Source organism: Nannospalax galili, unplaced genomic scaffold (assembly GCF_000622305.1).
Source record: "Nannospalax galili isolate Female #2095 unplaced genomic scaffold, S.galili_v1.0 scaffold858, whole genome shotgun sequence".
NCBI classification, from domain to species: domain Eukaryota; kingdom Metazoa; phylum Chordata; class Mammalia; order Rodentia; family Spalacidae; genus Nannospalax; species Nannospalax galili.
Genome location: NW_008341877.1, coordinates 133456 through 155459, shown reverse-complemented (window position 1 = coordinate 155459; position 22004 = coordinate 133456). Strand labels below are relative to the sequence as shown.

The 22004-nt window shown below is 38.8% G+C and overlaps 1 protein-coding gene across 1 annotated transcript in view; it reads right to left on the bottom strand.

The window, feature by feature from the left end:
* The window catches only part of LOC103737699 (aldehyde dehydrogenase, cytosolic 1), a 46398-nt gene that overhangs the window by 12987 nt on the left and 11407 nt on the right, over positions 1-22004 (bottom strand). Inside the window, exons 3-9 of the mRNA XM_008837553.3 lie at positions 17736-17876; positions 16102-16231; positions 13268-13329; positions 10854-10982; positions 9484-9597; positions 4064-4166; positions 1716-1900 (exon numbers count right to left, since the gene is read on the bottom strand). Coding sequence (XP_008835775.2) covers positions 1716-1900; positions 4064-4166; positions 9484-9597; positions 10854-10982; positions 13268-13329; positions 16102-16231; positions 17736-17876 — 864 coding nt within the window. The remainder of the gene's footprint in view (positions 1-1715; positions 1901-4063; positions 4167-9483; positions 9598-10853; positions 10983-13267; positions 13330-16101; positions 16232-17735; positions 17877-22004) is intronic.

The window sequence follows — 22004 nt, the reverse complement described above, 5'->3', positions numbered from 1 at the left end:
TGGAGCCTATAACTGACTCTTCATGAAAGAAATATTGGCCATTGTTCAATCTTAAATATTTGCTCTGCTTCTCTTTTATCTTTCTAGCAAATGTGTGTGTGTTGATCTATCATTTTCCTATCAGTCTATCATCTATGATCTATCATCTAGATAAATACCTACTTCTATATAGTTACCAATTCATCTTTCAAATGAGAAATGTATTTTATGTTTCTATAGACAGAAAGATAAATGAATATTGAGAAAGAGAAATACAGCAAAAATACTAAAAATCACATCATTTTTAGATGCTATTACAGTGTGTCTAGGCCTGTAGGAACACATTCTTTTTCTTTGCCATTTAAAAAGGCAGGAAAAGTAAGATCTCAGAACTCAACCAATGCTTTTACTAAAAGCGCACACACACACACACACACACACACACACACACACACACACACACAAATACCCCACTCGGGAGTGATCCAGACTGGAATCTGTGCTTACTGGAAAATCAGATCTTTTGTGTCTAGGTGTAGGATGGACTCCTTTTTTCCCTCAACATTGGCTGGTTTGAGCTATTGTGGGGGATTGGATAATCCAGAAAAAGAAAGGGAGGGTGATTGATCCCTTGCAAGCCCCCCCCTCAGTCCCACCTCCGACTTACTCATCTCCCCCAACCCCCACCCCAGGCAGATTTGAAAGTCCTGTCAATGCTGTCAAAGAAACCGAGAACTCAGCAGAGGACTTGGGGTGCTCCATTGTTTAATCTTGTGGAAAACCACCTGATAAAGGACTGATTCTGACAGAGAAATGTATACAAACTTCTGAGAGTGCTAAGAATTGTACATAGAGAGCTCAGAATTAAGACCATCTTCTGCTCTGGCAGAGGTTTGGAGTTGATTTCCCAGTATTCATTGCAGGTGGCTCGCAACAGACTGTAACTCCAGCTCCAGGGGGACACACCACCTCTGGCCTCCTGCACCCACATGTATATATCTATATACTTACACACACACACACACACACACACACACACACACACACACATAAATTGAAGAAAGAAATTGATAATATTTTTAATTTTAATTTAGCTTCTTATAATGGTGTGTGTATATGAATGTAGTATACATAGGTCTATGTTTACATGTATACAGGTGCATTTGTGAGCAGATGCATATGCGTGTGTGTGTGTGTGTGTGTGTGTGTGTGTGTGTGTGTGTGTATGGTTATGTGGTGGGCAGTGGTTGATGCTGGATATCCTCCTAGATCATTCTCCACTTTATATACTGAGGCAGGCTCCCACTCTAACTTCCTGGATCTCATCCATTTGGTTAGGATAGCTAAGCAACTTGCCCTGGTAATCCCTTGCCTCCACATGCTGAGCACTGAGATTACAGGCTTGCATGTACACGCACCCAGCTGTTATATGGGTGCTGGAGATCTGACCTCTGGTGTTCATGCTTTTCCCAGCTTATCCCAGCCATTCCTTCTGTGTTTAATTCCGAGCATAGCTCCTAAAGTATTTCTGGATATAAAAGAAATAAACAAAAAACAAACCAGAATGACTTCTTTACTATTGGGACTAGATTCTTTCAACCATCAAGTAAGGCTAGTAATAGCAGCCAGGACAGTGCACAGAGAGGAAGATGTTAAATTTAGCTTGTTCAAAATCAGGCCTGAAAAGAATTTTTAGTTCTAGTGTCTGAAGGGTTTATCTTCTATTTTGCACTCACCTGAGGGCCTTGGGTGATTCCTGAGTTCAGAGGATTTCCAAGAACATATTTCTTAGCCCGCTCCACACTCTTTCGCACAAATTCATCATAAATTGACTCCTCGACAAAAAGTCGGGATGCAGCTATGCAAATCTGACCCTGGTGGAAGAACACTCCTTGGTGCGCAAACTCAACAGCACTGTCCACTGTAAAGAAAGCACCACAGCACAGAAGAAATATTTTCTAAAGAATGTGTCAGATGCAATGCGGTGATAGAGAAAACAAGGACTCATCCAGTCAGACACAGATCCAACAAAGTCCACCTCTGAGAAGACGGTAGCCAGATGACAAGTCAATCTAAAGACCCTTTATTTGCCATGGAAATAATAGGAACAAAGAAAACCTGAAGAGACAGTGCCTTTCGCAGCTTCATACGTCATTAGAAGAATGTGGGTTGACTGTGGATCCAGTATTACAGCAAATAATTTTAGAATAGAACTACCCCTATTTACAATTGTGTGATGATTGTGAATATTTGTTTTAGACTCAGGATTAAATAAATGACAAAAGATAGTTGAACACCAATTGTGTTACTTTCAAAAAATTTTAAAATACTTTCATCAATAGGCAAAGTTATCTTTCTGAAAATAACAGCAAAACGACCCAAATCTAGTATTCAGACTAATTCACCCATGTTATAAATCTTACTCCAAAAATAACATTTCCAAACTCTACCTAAAACCTATGTCATTTATGCCTATATGCTGTTAGCTTAGCTTAGATTGTACAACATGCCTAGATTATTTTATTGAAATTTTGTTTGTCCTAAACAATAAAGGGGTTTTGTTTGTGTTTTAAAGTATTTTATTATTTTACTTTTTATGTGTATGAATGTTTTGCCTGAACCTGTGTAAGTGCACTGTGTTGTGCAATACCCATGGAGGTCAGAAGAGGATGTTGAATCCCCTGGAACTGGAATTACAGGCCGTTATTATGCCCCATGTGGGTACTAGCTGAACCCGGGTCCTCTGCAAGAACAGCTAGTGCTCTTAACTGCCTAGCCATCTCTCCAACCCGTTGTGTATATTTTAATCTTATAAACGAGGAAGATTCTGTTTCAATATTGTAGAAACTGGGTATGACTCTTTGAGTTAACACTAGATGTTTAAATTGTAGTGAGTCCACTTACAAACAGGTTGGCTACCTAGAAATCTTGTGATATTTATGCAATGTGTTTAACCAGGGAATAAATTCTAAAATCTCTAATTAAGGTCACAAAACAGAGCTGGTCATGGTACACATGACCCAGCACTGGAGAGGCAGAGGCAGGTAGATTTCTGTGAGTTCAAGACCAGCCTAGTCTACAGAGTGAATTCCAGGCCAGTCAGGGCTACATAAGGAGACCCTCTGTCAAAAAAATAAATAAATAAAAGATGGCAAACAGTAAGGCTGGAGAGATGGCTTAGTGATTAAAAGCATGTATTGTTCTTTCAGCAGACCAGAGTTCAGTTTCCAGTACCCACAGCACTCAGTCCCCAACGACCTGTTAACTCCAGCTGTAGCAAATCTGACATATCTGCCTCAGCCAGCACTGCATTCACATGCACACACCTTCAGACATATACACATGAACATAATTTTAAAAGAATAAAGAGAAATCTTGAAAACATTCATAATATTAATAATTGAAAAGTCCAGGAACCATTTGTGTTTACAGCCCCCTAGCAATAGCATAACCACTTAAAAAAAATGTTAAGAAAAATTTGACTATTTGTGATAATTAACTCCTATTTAGGAAATAATCTGGAGATTTCATTTGGTAATATAATCAGAATGAAACTAGGACATTATTTATAGAGCCATATGATAATTATAAACTAATATATGTGAACTTTATATCCTTATAGAACAAAACAAGAGTAATTATTAAAAACATGACTACTTTTCTGGCGATCTCCTTTCAGGAATGAAAGGCTCAGAGGGAAGATGGAGGGCAAATATGAAACTGTCTCCCAGGCTGGGCTTGACCCAACATGTTTCATATTTCTCACCACCCTCAATGCACGTACAGATATGGAATTATTACCAAAAAACAACTCAGATCTAGATACAAACTATTTATGCTACCTCAGATTGACATTTGGAAGCAGCAATCTATTCCAACCCAGGACAAAATCATATCCATGTGTAATTTATCTATAGTACATTAGAATTTAGGGACAATTTAAAAGTTTTTCCAGAGTCAGCACGGACTCTGGTTAATTCCTTACAAGTTGAGGCAAAGCCACTTGGAAGAGTCAAGTTCACTGTGTGTGACGTTATCAGACATCAGAAAGGAGGTGAGAAGCTCACAGAGAGTGTGTACTCACAGTCCGCATCAGCGAACACGATGCAAGGGCTCTTTCCTCCAAGCTCCAGGGTGACCCTCTTCAGATTGCTTTTCCCAGCAGCTTCCTTGATTAATTTGCCAACCTGTGTTCAAACGTTGAGAAGGAGGAGGTTTAGCCTGCTCACATGAAGACAGGTTCATTTAATATTTTCAATATTGTGATGTCTGTGGCATCATGCAAATTTCATTTGGAAGAAACACTAAATGGTGTTATTCAAGATCTGGTCCCTTCAGATCTAAGAGGCTCTCCAACAAGTCTGCAAACATGAGATCAATTAAATGCTTAAAGCACTTCAAACATGACAGCTGACTTCTGTGTGGGGGCAGACAAGGGGCTATCTTTCATTTTCATCAGAACTTTATCTCTGTATGGATCAGACACACCAGGACTCAGTCACAACTCCCCTGACTTCTCATCCCTCTCCTGACATTCAGAGCATTAACTCTTCTCACCAAACTAGCATTTCCTTCACCTCCTAAATCTCAACTCTTGATCATTTTCTATACCCTTCCCAGCCTCTCTTTCTATACCCTTCCCACAAGCCATGCCTTTTTATGGACAAACTTCTCATCTCAGACCCTCCTTGAGTCTGTTTCTGATGACTCTAGATGGACCTGATTCTCTTTTCTGGTCTCTCAAATAACCACATGAAGACTGACCCGGAGTCAGAATCAAATGGTGTCATTTGTATCTGTAGAAAGTTCCCATAGAGGCTGTCATCTCCTACTTCCCCATGAATTTATCAGTGTTAACAGATCTCTGTCTCTATTCTCTCCCTCTCCCTCCCTCTCTCCCTCCCTCTCCATTTCCCTCTCCCCTCTCCTTCCCTCCCCCTCCCTCTCCCCCTCGCCCCCCTTCTCTCTCTCTCTCTCTCTCTCTCTCTCTCTCTCTCTCTCTCTCTCTCTCTCCAGTCCCTTTTTGCTATGCTTCTACTTCTCAGACACAAGCAGCTTTAAACAACTGATCTATAAGAAAAAAACTGGATCTTGGTCTGTGCTGTTTTTAAAGTTATGTGGAATCCCACCATCCTGATTTCTTCTTTAATTCTAGTTCCTTCTTTGAAGAACAGAACATTGTTTCATTTGATTTTATTTTCTCTTTTTGCATCCCTGCCTGTCAAGATTATAGTGTCTTGTTTTAGTTTTCCATGTCTAAATCTTGTTTTAATAATTATTTATTCTTCAGACTATAGAGTTGGTTCAGTGGTTAAGCGTATTGGCTGTTCTTGAACCCAGGTTCTCTTCCCAGCACCCACATGGCAGCTAAAAACTGTCTGTAACTCCAGTTCCAGGGGATCTGACACCCTCCTCTGATCTCCACAGGTATGATTTATTAAAAATAATAAACAAAATATTTTTAATTATTTATTCTACATTATATCTATTGAGACCACAAATGACTAAAACCACCTTTACCTTTGTTTTTAAAAAATAACCATTTTATTTGGCTGTTTTATTCGCTCAGGTACATTTCCTAATTCATGTGTTTGATTTTAATAAAGTTTCAAGTCTATAAGAACAATAGTGAATGTTTAAGTTTATTAAGATACTCAACTGTTGTGCATTGCAGAATAGGACATTAATCTGATATTGTTTTAATTTGGCTTAAAGCTTTTATAAAATATTAAGTCAGTACTTAAAATTAGATCAATAGAAGTAAACAAACTTGCTTAGGGAAACTACCTGAAATTTATCTTATACCCTAGATTTCTTCCTTCTTTCCTTCCTTCCTTTTTTTGTCTTTTCAATTATTTTCTGAGACTAGACAGTGTCTCCCCACACACCTCAGTCTGCCCTTAACCTCTTCATCCCTCGCTTGTACCGCTAAAGTGCTAGGAGTACCGGAAGGTGCCACCAAGTCTAACCTCTACAACATACTTCTTGTGATCACTTTCTTTTGATTGAGCATTTTCTAATTTCTGGATAACATACATCCTTTTTGCATTCCTTGCATTTTTTTCTTCATTTTTGAAACTTAAGATTATTAGAGAAAGTCTGCTAGCAAAGCTAAACTTTTCTTAGGAAATGGAATAATCTTAGTAATCTTGTAAACTCTACAGTTGTTAAAAGAAATAATATGAAAGCCGGTTAGAATGAGGAAGAAAGATCCTTTTTTCTTAGTGCATGGTCTAGTGGCCAACAACAGATTTGCTTGTGTTTATCTGGGAAAACCCCAGAAATTAAGGAAATGATTATCTCATAATTTAATTTCCTTGCATGGAAAAAGTAAAGTGCTATTATTTTCCTAAAGAGATTTGCAGTAAAGAAAAAGAATTCAGAGCTCTTAAGATTGTGGGCGGATAATATGTTCATCATTTTGTTGAGTCACTTTATGGGGCCGAAGTTGTCTGTGCTCCAGAAAATACCCTATGTCTTACACAGTGTGGGTAGATTCTATTTTAAATGACTCAAAAGAACAACTTGTTACAGTGTTTCATTTTTATGATGACCTTGAGAGATGCAATCTAGTTGTCTCTTGAATGACGTGAGAAAAGATCTCTAAAATAAACAGGTAACCAACCTGAAGCTTAAAGTAAACAGACAAAAATATAGGTTCCCATGAGCATTGGGATTGGACATTGCTATTTGATTTGATTTTCCTTTGTGGTTTCTAAACAGCATGCTGCTGACATTTAATTTTAGTGTTTATTCAGAAGTAGTTTTACTTCTGTGGATAACAGTGAGCAAGAGAGTCTTCTGGAATGGTTAGGCAAGGGACAGAGATAGTAAGACAAGGACACATATGCTCACTGTTAAATAAAGAGAAAGACAGCCAGAAAGAGAGTCAGGAGTTGGTCTCTCTGGAAAAGAAGCAGATAGATAATTTAGAACTCCTCTCAGGAATGAAGTTTATCAAAATGAAAGGTCCTCAAGGCCAAGGCCATGCTTGGGACTTAAAGAGGAAGGGGGAGTAATATATATATACAGACACATACATGCATATATACATATATATATATATAGAGAGAGAGAGAGAGAGAGAGAGAGAGCTATGAGCGAGATGGTAGAGGGTGGGAGGGGTCAGAAAGGCAGAAGAGCCTCTTCAGAACAGCCTTCTAAACACTTCTCCAGAAAATCCTCCTGAGCAGTCTCCAGACAAGTCCCCTGAACAAAGAAAAAGTCTGATGCTTTTTATAACTTTTCAGGGGTCGGGGGAAGTTTCATACCACATGGTTTAGTTCAACACTGCATATGTGACAAGCAGCATGAAGGAGCCAGGTAAAATGAGTGGAGGGTTGTCAAGTCATGCAGCACACTGCTTCTGAACTCTCTGTCCCAGGAGGCCTACAGGGAGGTATGCCCTGATTAAGGATATGGGATTTGGTAAGATGCCCTGACTTGCTCAAAAAAAAAAAAAAAAAAAAAAAAAAAAAAAAAAAAAACAGAGCTCTTTCTAATGTCATTCGAACATTCACAATGACATATCTCAGACACTGGGAGAGCAGATGGGAAGATTTTAAATTCAGAATCCTCTAGAGCTGCAGATGTGAGGTGCTAGCTAGGTAACGCACTGGGAGTCAGGCGAGAGAAGCAAACGCCCATAGGCAAGCCTGGGGAAATAGGAGTGCTCAGGAGGTGATGAGCCTCAGTGGCAGAGATGGGAAAATCATATGCAAGGAATGCTTTCCCAGACACCTTCGGACTAACGTGAGAACACAAATCACAGAGAGGAAAGGGAAACAGGAATGTTTTGTGGCCACACTGTGACCTGGCCATTTACTAAGTGCTCAGCGGGGTCTTATTTTACTGGCTCATTCACTTGTATTCTGTAAACCACAATAAGATACATATTACAGTCCCCAGTTTTTCAAATGAATTCAAATTTGGCAAGAATACTTAACTTTTCATCGACATAGTCATGGAGAGGTAGTCACAGTTGACCCCAGATGTTTCCTAGTCTTCCAATTCCAGTATTTCTTTTTTTGAAGACAAAAGGACCTCAAAATATCATTAAAGGGGCTCAAAAGAGTCCAGGGCTCAGGATGAGTCACATAAATCAGGCCACAGTGCGCTGCTGCCATCAGGCAACAGCAGCCCCTGGCCCAGAAGAGCTGGAGAAGTGAGGGGAGGACCTGGACTCGGAAATGTTCTTGGCATCCCTAGTGGAGACGGCAGAATTCCAGACTTTTCCTGGCCTTCCTTCACCTACTGTGCTACAATATCAGCCTAGAGCTTCCCCATTACTAAAATTCTCACTTTGTCTTGGGCACTCAAAGAACTTTTTATCCATAAGAAATACTGGTGGCATGGTTGGTTTTTGCCTAGCTCAGTTAGAGATTTACACAGTGTAATATGTTTCTATTCTGCCTGTGAAAAGCAAAGAAAAAAGGGTTTTGCAAGGTTAAGAAAAATAGCATTTAATGTTTCCCCATTTCCATTGTGGGTGGTGTCTTTAAAAATAAAATGAAATAACTACCTAAGATAAAAATAGAAATCAAGTTATTCTCAATTCAGTGTGCAGAATGTTCTTCCTGCTTCTCAGTCTTCAAGAAGCTAAAACTGAAACCAAACTGAAACCTTGGGCAAATTCTGGCACCCATCTGCAGGATGGCATCCTTCGTACTGACCCTTCACAGCACTGTGTACATACCAGATCACCTTCTCCCATCTACCCATTTCTTACATGGTTTGACACATTTGTAAGATGGTTGTACTCACTTTCCATCCTATGCCAGTGAGGACCACATTATCTCTTGTGTTGATTATCTAAAAACATTATAACCTCACAAGATGAGGCAAAAGCATCTTTGGTTGATGTAATATACTTTCCGCACTTTCTTTTGCCTATAATGGAAACTCAGGCAGTCTCCAGAATTACATCTTTTAAGCCTCTCCCTCTCTTCTTTCTCTTGTTACAGTGCTTATGGTCATGGTCCTGTTTTTCAATTTTTCATCTGCTCAAGGTGAAGCCAGACACACAGCAAATCTAAACTATGCTGATGGAAAAGAATCTGAATTTCTGCCTCCTTGGGATGTGCTCAGTAGACACAGGCCCAAATAAGGAGCTAAAGGGTAGATTCTGCCATGTAATTTTCATGATCTCCAGGCTGTAGGTACAGTCATTCATACAAATCACTGTGGCCTACTTTATATTTTCTGTCATGAGCTAATGTTACTAATCATTTGACAGGCTTAGTGGCTTGATGTCTCCTAAGAGATCACAATGAACACACTAAAAATGGTTTGCTATAATCCTTCTGAATCTGTAATGGGTATTTTACTTTATCCAAACTACATCTACTTGTACTATATAAACAAATGTGAAGGCTGGAATAAGGAACAAATCATGAAAAGCAACAGTTGTTTTTAGTATGGTGTTAGCTTGGAAGCAGCTACATAGAACATGGTTTGATTGTTAGCTTGCAGCATGCTTAAATGTGCCTCAGAGAATGACAGTACCTGTGTTGATCCTGTGAAGGCCACTTTGTCGATATCCATGTGAGAGGAGATGGCTGCCCCAGCAGTTGGCCCGTAACCAGGGACAATGTTCACCACACCAGGTGGAAACCCTACCTACAAGTTAAGAAGCAAGCAGTTAAAACAGATTTCAGAATTTAATTATGAAAAAGAATTCATGATTTGTTTATGCTAACCTTGTGAGTTGCTCTACCAAGAAAAATTCATCTAAGAATTTTCCCTTTATTCCTTATTATTATTATTTGAATTCTTATCCCATATGAAGATACCTTTAAAGGCAACATTGCTAAGGGACACTCTCATCCAAGGGCAAGTCTGTCATTACTGGGCCACTGCTCCAGTGATGAGCTGTGTCAAGTTTCATAAGGGGAACTCAAAAAAACAGGATATGGTAAGTTATTTACACAGAAAGGAAGCATTTAGTATCACTATCAGCAATACTAATTTCTCAGGATAAAGCAGATGATCTGTGATCTCCATTGATTTTGTTCAGTCAGTAAAATACCAAGCAAATAGAGCCATCATGCTCAGGATGAAATGTCTCAGAGCAATGCTCATCCCACTGAAAGAATCCAAATAAAAAATACCAGTTCAGTAACTGAATTGGGCATGTTAAAATTTTATGATATTTGCATTAAATTCCCTCATTTAATAACTCTTGCCTATTTTAATTTGACATGAAATATTTTTAAGATATTGTTTAAGATTTTGTTAGTTTTGAGTTTCTACTGAATAATTCTTGAGTTTTTAGTATGGTGTTGGCTTAGTCCAGTATTAAGGACCTAAGGCAATAAATATTTGCAAGAACAGAAGTTATTTTGGATAGTTGTAAAAAGGTATCACATATTCTTTGCCATTTTAAACAGGAAGGAAATGTAGAAGAAACTAACAGAAAAGTGAGTATAGGCATCCACATGTATGTTTTGAATAATGTGGCCCAATATTATAAGCAAGCACATTGGCACAGTGGCTTCTAACCTTCAGAGGGGTTAAAATTAATACTTAACTTTGAACAAATTTACAGATGCAACCAGGCCGGTTGTACACCAGGCAGTTGTTACACACACAGTTCATTTGAAAGAACTGTGTTTTGCAATGAACTTCTGCTCATGAGAATTGCACAACAGAAACAATTTGTTACAAGGTGACTGGCATAAGCCTTTGAGTCGAGACCTCTTTTGTATTATGTCTGCTTACTGACAGAAACCCAGCCTGCGGCTCTGCTGCTTGTCGCTCCATCACTGGCCAGGGAGTCATTTGTGCATAACACAGCATACAGTAGCAAGATGAGGGCCTTCAAGGTAAGTCAGGAAACTTGAATTGGCCTGCATGTTTTCACTTGGAAAACTTACCTCTTTGATTAAAGATGCCACTTGAAGAGCAGTGAGAGGAGTTTGCTCTGCTGGTTTGACAATCACTGTGTTTCCACAGCTGAGAGCAGAGCCTAGCTTCCAAATAAGCATAACCAATGGGCCATTCCACTAGAGGGAAGAGTGAAAAAAAGACTGTATAACTCAAACCCACATTTTCTAGAGCAACTTGCCTTCCTCATAGATATAGAATAATAATTAAGACCTTGTATGTAGGGGCTGGAAAGACAGTTCAGCAGTTAATAACACTTTCTGTTCTTTCAAAGGACCCAGATTCAATTCACAGCACCCACATGGTGGCCAACAACCATCCATAACTCCAATTCTAGGGGATAGGACACTCTCTTCTGGCCTCGGAGGGGCACTGCACACACAGTGCACTTACATAAATACAGGCAGAATACTCATACACATAAAATAAAAAATAAATCAAAAAACCTTTTTTTAAAAGTTGTATGCAGTTACCTAGTGTATTTCACCTAGTTTCATTGCTAAAAGCAGCTAGTAAAGGATAAAACGCTCTAAATAAACCACGTACTAGAAGGGAATAGGAGATTCCTCCCAAATTTATTTAAGTGCTGTCATTTTGAATTCTTATTCTACAAGGAAAAACATTATTACATGTTGTTGTATATAATAAAGCATATTATAAGCTATCTGAGTTTTAAAAGTACAAAATTCTCACTCTATAGCGTCCTATAGTATACGTACCCAATAATATCATTCAACAGATTTCAAATTTAGAAGATTTTGTGTGTGTTTGTCTGTGTGAGCTAGAGACTGAATCAAGGGCCTTGTACAACTTGAACATGTTCTCTGACACTGAGCTAACCTCAGCTCAGGACAAGTTACCTTGTTAAAACTAAAGAAGGTTCCCATGTACAGGATGAGCACTTGACTTTGGACCTCAACAAGCCCAAAGGGTAGCTGTAAGAACTCAGATACCCAATCTGTTCTATGTGTAGAGTTCATCCTTTGCAAGTACTAAACACAGTCCTATTTTAGATGGCTGACCTCAGAATTAATCAAGAAAACAAGGACTGGGGGAACAGATCATGGTTGAATGCCTGCCTAGACAGTGAGGCCCAGGGTTAGATCCCTAGTACAAAAAATAAACAAAAAAGTAATGAAGCTAATGTTTAAGCATATTAACTATTATTAGCAGTTAGGGTGATGTAAGTTATCTTTATTATTTTATTTAATTTTTTTAGCTTTTGAAGTATGAACAGTTCCATTAAAAATGCTAATATGGTTAGAGTTCAGCTTCCTTTAACAAGAGTCACTGTCTTACCTTCATCTAAAAACCTCGGACCAATTCATTGTGTTCTTATTTAGTCTTTTACTATGTCAGTGATGTGTGGTCAGCGCCTATTTGTTAAGCTTAAAAGAAAATCTTCTGGCTCCCTTCAGACATTATTTTCTAGTAGAGGAATTCTGAGTACCCAGTCCTGCTATCTGAAGGTATGATACAAGCCACGCAGAGTTCCAACTGCTATGGGGATCATTTCCTACATCATAATTCAAAGGTGTCTTCAACTGCTTCGTTGCTATTGTCCATGATGAAAAGTCTTTTGTTGCTGTAGTTGATTGTTTCTTTGGGTTTTTTTTGTTTTTTTTTTTTTTTTTTTTTTTTTTTTTTTTTGGTTTTTGTTTTGGGGACAGGATCTCCCTGTAGCCCCAGAGGTCCTGGAACTCCCTATGTAGACCAGGCTGGCCTCAATCTCACAGATATCCTCCTAACACTGCCTCCTAAATGCTGTGATTAAACAGTGCTAGGGAGAAGTGAGACCTGCTATGTACATTTCAAATGGTGTCCCTGCACGAATGAGCCATGATAAATACTATGCAAAAAGCATGGTTTATAAAAACAGTATTACATAACATTAAAAACCACTCATGTAGCAAACACTCAGAACCTGATGTGGTAATACTGAAATACTCTCAAAAGATATGCCAGCTTAGGGGCTGGAGAGATGACTCAGCACTTATGAGCACTGAGTGCTCTTAACAGAGGACTTGGTTTGAGTACTAGCACCCACATGGTGCTAACAACCATGTGTAACTCCAGTTTCAGGGTATCTGACACTCTCTTCTGACCTCCATGGACACTGTATGACATGGGTGCACCCACCTACATGCAGGCATGACCCTCATACACATTAAAAAATAAATATAATAAATAGGGAAAAAAGGACAACATAGAGATGGGGTTCAGGACCAGCTAATTCATACCCAAGAAACTGTCAGAGTTTCAGTCGGTCATACATGTTGATATTTACTTCACACTTAACCAACACATAAGCATCCATTTTTGTTGAAATGGGATTCATCAATAGATCAAATGGAATTAGAGCTTTCTTTTCCCCCATGGGAAATCATGTAGGAACACAACTTACAGGAATGATTTGGCCACACACACCAATAGGTTCCCGTCTTGTAAAAGTGAAAAGGTCTCCATCTGGAAATTAGAGGAGACACACAATACAATAAGGGAAACATATTGTGCATTCATGGACAGATAGTTTGAACTTGATGTTAACAGAAAACTATATAGCAATTGATAACTAGAGGGGAAGAAATCATGTCTCCTGACAGAATATGTGAATCGCAGAAGAGCCACAAGCCTCATTAGGGAAAGCCATAAATCCTTTAAAGTGTCTAACTTGCCCTAAATTGGCAGTCTGGCCTTGCTCAAGCCTGGCCTTACTCAAGCCCTATCAAATAGTCACTCTCTGGACCGAGAGACTGTTTGGGTCTCCTTTAGTGCTATAGATAACTCATCCACCTGTCTGAGAAAAGAGACCCTCAAGGACACCAAACCCAGGCACTAATTTAACTCCCCACAGGTGCAGCTGTGTCTCACAACTTTCTTATAAAACCCCCTGGTTTCTTTGTCTAGTTGTAGAAACTTGGTTTCCGAGGTCAGCCTCTACCTCTCACTGTATCTTCTTTGAATAAAGGAAGATCTATTCCTTGCGTGTTGCATGTCTGGCTCTGGTTTCCTGTCTCCTCCTCTATCTTTCCTTTTATTCTCCAAAAATCTAACATTGCCAATGTTTTACAAAACAAATATGGAGCCCTTAACCAGTAATTTGAAACCAAAAACTGAGTTGGCATATAACTAAATTTGCAAGACAGGAAGATATTTGAGAGAGAATTAATTCTGTTTCTCATCATCTGGGAGGCTGTTTTCTGTATCGTTCATGTTCATAAGGTTTGGTAGAAAAGGAGAAGGGAGCCATGGCCATGCCACTGCAAATGCATTTCTAGCATCTCAAAATCACCAAGTCATACAAACTCTTAACAAGAGCATGATTTAAAATACGAAAATATCTCCCCAAGAGTAAGAAGTCTTTTTATTGACTTGTTCTAAATGTTTGTTCTTTCATCTACCAGACAAAAGAGCAACTTTTCTTAATCCATGGGAAAATGTCTGAAGTAAAATGAATTTCTTTTCCCCTGGATTTGACCGACTCCTGTGCCGTCTTTCGATGTGGTTCTCCTGAGAGTTTTGTTTTGTATTGTTTTGATCTGGTTTCCACAGGAACCAAAAGGCCATCATAGTAACTTCTCTGCTGTGTAGAAATTTCCTCTGAGATAAGACATTCCACCTTGGTGGGAAATTAAGGCTCAGAATGTTCTAAAGGAAGGTCAAGCATTCTATCCTATAAGAAAGTTCATTAAAACTCAGGTAGCAAACAACTCAAAAGCTTCAGAGAGTCCCTGAAACTGCCTGAAACTGCCCTGCTCTCCAAGGTTATATAAACAGTAAAAACTGCTGGGCCAGACCAAACCAGACCAGCTGCATAGAAAGAGCTCAGTTCAACTGAGCTGCCTGGAAGAACCAAGATGTCAATCTCCCTGCAAGTTTTTCAATGAGCTCCAGGTTTCCAGCTTGTATGAACCATCACTCATAGTGCGGTGGATTTTTGGTGATGCAGTTGCCTTAGAATCATTTCTCCTCCTGTAAATATTACCTAACCCATACTCTTGTAAGTAACCACAATAAATGCACCAGTTCACCAAATTGAACTTTGGTGCGATCCTTACTTTGATCTGTCTTTGGGTTCCTATCTGGGATGTGTAGACGTTTGTTCTTCTCTCTCCAGGAATAGTGGAATGCAACTACTTTACCTCTCAAGAGCTGTAGGCACTTTAAATGGCTTTTCCCATGTTTTCTAGGAGCAAAGTAAGTGCTATAAAATAGCTATACTTCCTGGTACCTCTACTGTCTCATTCTCTTCTTCTAACTTCTAGTCTATCACCTCTCATACTGATGCTTCAATTAGACGGGAAACTCACATCAGGACCGAACTGGAAGTGGACTGTTCAAATCCCTAAAGACATTAGTACAGAAGAGAAAATCCACCTTCCCTTTTCTCAGATTGATTCTTTATTCACATGAAATATTATCCACATACCTGTTCTGTTACATGCATATCTCACTAAGTAATACTTACATAAGCACTCCATACAGCCTCAACTCAGCTTATAAACAGAGGCTCATCTTGCTTTGAAGTTATTTGAGACACACCAGTAAAAATCAGTTTGTTGAATTTCTCTGGTGTAAGTACACTAGTTTCAATAGGCACAGATAAGCACACCTGCCTGTTTCTGGAACATGCAGAGCCTTAAATAATTGTGTTACAGAAAATATATAAATATCATCATGGAAATGAAGCTCAAGTAAATAATTTCAGAGGCAGTCTTTGAAAAGTTGGGGCTATGGGACCTGGAGAGATCAGTCTTTGGGAAGTTCGGAGAGATGGTTCAGCAATTAAGAGCACTGGTAGCACTTGTAAAGAACCCAGGTTCCGAGCACCCACATGGCAGCTCACAACTATCCATAACTCCAGTTCCAAGGGATTCAAAGCCCTCTTATGACCCTTATGGGCATTTCACATATTCAAAACAATCAGACATAAAAAATTAATTTAAAAAAATTTAAATTTAAAGTAGTGGTGCTTAGACACCACCAGCAATAGTCATTAAGTCTATGATAACATTACTTAATACTGCCTAAAATATCCATATATTTATTTTCTGCATGATTAAAACAACTTTAAAAAACAATTTGTTTTTTCTCAATAGAACTTACAGCATTAAAACTGTGTTGAATCAAAGTCAAAGGAGAAGTAAGTTTATCTTTATCAGGGAGCTTTGAAGGTATTTGTCTCTGCAGCAATGGCTCACCTCTACCACCATCCTGGTGATTTCCAAATCTACTTACCACTCGGTATTGTTTGACCATGGATCTTGTCAGCCCAGCCTGCAATGTATCGCAATGATTTTATGGTGACTTCTAAATCAAACAGGTAGGCATGGGAAAAGATCTTCCCAGCATTCAGTGATTCCATTGTCTGAAAAAGAGACCAATACCAAAGTCTAAAATTCTAATAATAAAAATTAGATTAAGATTTTCAGTAGTTATACAATGGAGAACTTCGGAAATACAGGAATCTTAAATCACCGTATCCAAACTCTCTTAACAAATAACTTAAGAAAGAGTTCACAAACTTATTTTGGTCACATAACAAGATCCTAGTGGGAGGGACAGTGAGAGTAGCTGGCAGACCCTGGTGCTCTTTCTGTCTCATTTTGAGTACTTTCCTAATCAATGTCTAAGAACCAAGCAAAATTTCACAAATATATATCTATTCAAATAACTCTTAGACCCCTCGTCATATCAAAGTTCAGTAAGGGTACACTTGTCATCTAACTGCCGTAACAGTGTGTTCTTTGTTTCAGTTTCATATTCAACCTGATGGTTTTAGTAATATTATCATAATTATCTCATCAGTCAGAGTATAAGGTTCAACATTTTCTTATCTAACAGTCTCTTCTTTCCCTTCTTAAACAGAGCTTTAAGGAGTTCTTTGAAACTTAAACTCCACTGGGTAATCACCATGCAGTATGCACAGGTGATTGACAGTTAATGACATTCAGCCTCTGTGTTATTTTGTCCACTACCTTCAAATTTCCTCAAATGTCATCTTCTGTGTCTATTTCTTTGGCCAGAAAGTTGCAAGATGAGAGAGTCATTCTGACTTTATACCCCAGATATAAGACAAATAGGAGAAGCAAAGTTTACAAAGCTCTGCTGTCTTCCCGTAGAACTCTGGGGACATTGCAGTTTTAGTGCACGTAGCTATTCGTTCTATTTTCTATGTTTTGAATAATGAAAAATCTTTGGGGAATAAGTGATATTTAACAATAATTGCAAAGACTTTTAATAAAATGCAGGACTCTTAACTGTCTCTTAAGATTCCAAAGATAAAATTCATTCTGAAGGCTGATCTGAATACTACTGTGTTCTCAATTGGTTTACAAAAATGCCAGGCTGAGAAGACACAGAAAGGACCTCACCTACCCACCTTATGTATTAACTTGTCTAAACAAAGAAATAAAAGGCAGAGACCCTCCAAACATAAAAATATGATTTTAATCTATACGTTAAAAATCTAGATTCTATTGTTAATTCTTTTACACCTGTGAAAATGAAAAAAAAACCCACATCATTTAGTCAAGAGTGTTATGCACAGACACATGGCAAGAAAAGCAGCCACATTTAACATAGTTTGGTGAGTTGGGTAGCTACAAATAAAATTTATTTTAGAGTCATATTTGGGGCATTTTTTGACAAGGTTTGTGAATTTTTTTCCTAAAACACTTTAAGGGTCAAGTAAGCTTGAGAAATTGAGGGCTTCATCAGATCAACATCTGACCTTTTCAAGGACTGTGAGAAGTTCTAGAGTGAAGGCAAGTTAGAGCCACTGTGCAGGTAGCACTCATTACAAGAACTTTGAACTGGAAGCACTTTTGAGAGCTCCCACCATGCTTCCTGTTCATGAGGCTAATACTCACAGCCAGCAGCAAACGGTCTCTTTCAATTAAATCAGCCAGCTTGTTCAGGAGGCGGCCCCTCTCGGAAGCATCCATGGTGCGCCATGGGGACCCGATCTGGAAAGCCTGTCTTGCAGCCTTCACTGCTTTGTCAACATCTGCCTGGAAATCACAGAGAAGTCAACTCAGTATATTCAACATGTAAGAGAAGTGAATTCAGTATAGTCAACATATTGGATGACCAAATCCAGTGACCATAACCTTATAAAACAGACCACAGGCATTCTAAACAGAGTCTGTGTCTCCATTTGCCCAAAGCCTAGTACATATCTACGTGTGCCACAGAAGTACACTGGCATGATTCCTCTCGAGTATCCCTTAACATAAGCTCCTTATATCTACTAAACAGTTGAATTCCTAGAATAGGAATGTTATGTTGTAATAGATATATTATCCTATGTTTTTTCTTTTCTGGTCTTTTTCAAAACAGGGTCTCCTTGTAGCCCCAGCTGGCCTGGAACTCAGTATGCAGACTAGGCTGGCCTTGAACTCACAGAGATCTGCCTGCCTCTGGCTCCCAAGCGCTTGGGTCAAAGGCGTGCACCACCATACCCAGCTTACTATCCTACCTTTAAAAAATATTTTATTCATTATTTTTTATTTTACGTGTCAGTGTATTGTTTGCATGTATGTAAATGCACCTGTGTCATGCCATGCCCAGAGAGGTCAGAAGAGGGGGTCCGATTCCCTGGGATTGGAGTTACAAATGGTTGTTAGTTATCATGTCGGTGCTGGGAACCAAACCTGGGTCCTCTGAATAAACATCTAGTGGTCTTAGCCATTAGGGCATCTCTCCAGCCCAACATTATCCTATCTTAATATGACTCATTTATTTTATTTGAAATAATGTAATTTATTTTCACATACTGTCACATATCATTTTTAAACTTATTCTCAAACTGGTATGTAACAAATCTGTCATCATTTTATAGATAGAGAAATTGAAGCAAAGAGAGATAAGGAATCTCAGGGTGAATAACCCACAGTAGCAGAGTGCATTGTACACACCACCTGCCTGACTATGGACACCTTGCTCTGCATGCCATATTCTATTCCTGTGGTGATGGGGAGACAAAGAGTTATGGGTGGGCCCAGCTCGAGATCCCCACTAACAGATATCTTCAGTGGTCTCTGGAGATTTGAGAGCCTGTCCACTCTCAAAATGTTCTTATTAAAGTCACTAAAAACTCCTTTGCTGTTATATAAACATGCATGCATTCCTTTTGCGCAGTGGGAGCTAGATAGAGTTGGCAAAGCTGGTCCATAGAAGGGTCTGTGTGCTAGTTACTTTTCTCATGCCCCTGATAAAATTAGTGACAGAAGCAACTTGAGGAAGAAGGATTCTTCCTTCAGACTATGGATCACAGTCTGAAAGGTGCAGTCAATCGTGTTGGAGATGGCATGGTGGCAAGAATGTGAGACTAGGAATTCTCACAACATCATGGAGCAGTAAGCAGAGAGAAATGAAGATGAGTCCACGTTATAACCAATATGCCTTACCCCATGACCCTGCTACAGCTTTCTAGATCCCAGCAAGGACTATCACCACTTCGTCCATCACTACTCCATGGGCTTTTGCTTCCCATAAAATCAGTTGTAGATACTGTATAGGCAAAGATTCTGCCAATATCTTTTGTCAAGAGGACTGCCTACCTCATGGAACTCCATAAGTCATAAAGGCCCCTGGGCTGCATTTTTTGCAAGAGATTTAATTCCCCTTAGAAATTAGGAGGATGGAAACCACCTATTTTTGAAGTTATTTATAATTAGGTTGAATTTCAGGTTGTCATCTCTTCCTTAAAGATGCATGAACCCCAAATTAATATCACCTTCCTTAGACTAAATTCAATTAAGATGTACTGGACTTACAAGGCTACAAATTAAAATTTAAATTTAAATTTTATAGTACAAATAATTATACATTGATGAGAGTTACATCTGAAAAATCCATAAGTTGAAAATGCATTTAGTATACACCATGCACCAAACATCATAGTTTGGCCCAACCTATCTTAGCTGAAGCCTCTTTCATCACGAGAATTGAGTATTTCTTGTAATTTATTGAACATGGTTCACTGTGGTTAAGAGTATTTTTTTGTTCATACATATGATTGATTGTACGGCTGACTAGGACCTCACCAGCATTCCAGGAGAATATTGTACTGCATCACATTAGCCTGGGAATAGTTCAAACTTCAAAACATAACGTACAGTTCTAATGAATATGTATTGTCTTCATATCTTAGTAAAGTTGAAAAACTATAAATCCAACCACTATAAATCAGGGGTTCTCTATATTTGTGAAGGGGAAAAAGCAAACATTTTAGAAGTACAGTATGTTCTGAGCAACTACTGATTATTTAAAACCACACACAAATATTCTTTTACTACAATACTTGACATAATGCTATCTAACTTATTGAAGAATGATGAGTATATACAATAAAATATATGTATTTATAACACGCCCCACTGAAATACACATACACTGTATATTTGGGACATTCAGTTGATCATATTATTGCTTATATTTGGTCATTGTTTTATTTCACAAACCGTTTCTACATTTTTCCTAAGGAAATTCAGAGACCACTGTTTGGAGAAGAAGCAATAGCAAACCACAAGAATCCAAGCTTGCCAGTGTGAGCGGTGGGTACCATGGCTTAAAAACTCTTTACTGCAGCTCTGTGTTACACAGACCCGTGTGGCACAGATTTCAAGTGGTCTTCTGCTCAGTGCTCTGCCATTGGCCTTTGCTAAGATGAGCTGTCTTGAAACTCTTGGACTCCCAAAGGGCTGGGAGAGTATACCTTTGAGATACGTCACCCTGCCATGAAAACAATATGCCTGCAGAGTGCTGGATAAATCAATTGGTCCTCCTGGTTAGATCTTTTGGATTATAACTCTCCTTTTCGCATATCATGTCGTTAATCTTGCAGGAGCAGAAATGGATTAATGACAGTTCATTTTTAGTGAAACAAAAACACAGCTTGGATTCTGATATCTTCTTTTTAGCTGTGTAAATTCTGAGGCACCGAAAAGCTCATCCCTCCACCTACTCGATAGCATCGTATTAGTCTGCCAATGTCAGAAAAGTGAAAAATTTTTTCTGAAATAGTCACTCAAACTGGAAGGACATAAAACCAAAACATCATGCTATAATTTTAGGAACTGTGAAAAATAGTGTTCAGGAGCAACTGCTTTTGCAGTCCTCCAAAGATAACCCTAAATCATAGACGCTAAATTGACACAGTGTTTGCATGTAGCTTAAAGAAGATTCCATACCCTTTAAGTATCTGACACCTAATACAATGTAAATTCTAGGTAAGAAGTAGTTATACTGTGACTTCCCAACAGCTGTACAAAATGGCAAGAGAGGTGACTCACAGCATTCTCTGAAGAGTATATATATTTGAGTTTGGACTTTGCAGAGCAGCCATAAATGGGGGGGCACGCACTCTTCTGTAAATAAACCCCCACCCTATGCTCTGTCACCAGTCCAATAAACTCATCTGGATTTTCAAAAAAGAAAAAAAAAGAAAAAAAGAAAAAAAGAACAGAGCTAAATAGAAACCTTCATTATCCCACCAAAGCGGACCCCATGTTGGCAAATCCTTTGGTCTTTGATCTCTTGTTCCTATTTTCCCCTTAAACTTCATTCTCTCCACATTTTTGTGTAACCTGCTTCAAGTTATTTCTTTAAAATTTGCCTCTCTTTGGAATTTTTTTAAGTAGTTATACTGTATTGTTTAGAGAATAATGGCCAAAAAATGTCAATTTCCACATAGCTGTGGCAAGCCTAAACATACCATGTCAGCAGCAACATACTTCCGATCCTTCAGTAGCTGAATTCCAATGGGTGCAGAATTCATGGATACAGAGGGTCTATTCTATTCTAAAGTGATACATGCTGTACCACAATACATTGGAGATTCGTTTCTCTTATCTTTAAAAGCACAATAATCTTTGTCAAGTTTTCTATGTAGCATACCTGTTAAGTACTCACTTGGTACAGAAACTGTGGTCCTCGAAGACTTGGAAAGGACGAGTGGCCTCCCAGCACACTTCCTTCCTGCTTCCTTTGCCTTCTTCTGTGCAGACCCTTATTACTGCGCAGTGGCTACAGCCTCTGATTGATTGTCTTCCCTTCCCACTGTCTGGAGAATGCCACCAGGCTAATCTGCCTCAAGCAATTTATCTTACCACTTTCCTTTTCTGTTTGTGGCTGCT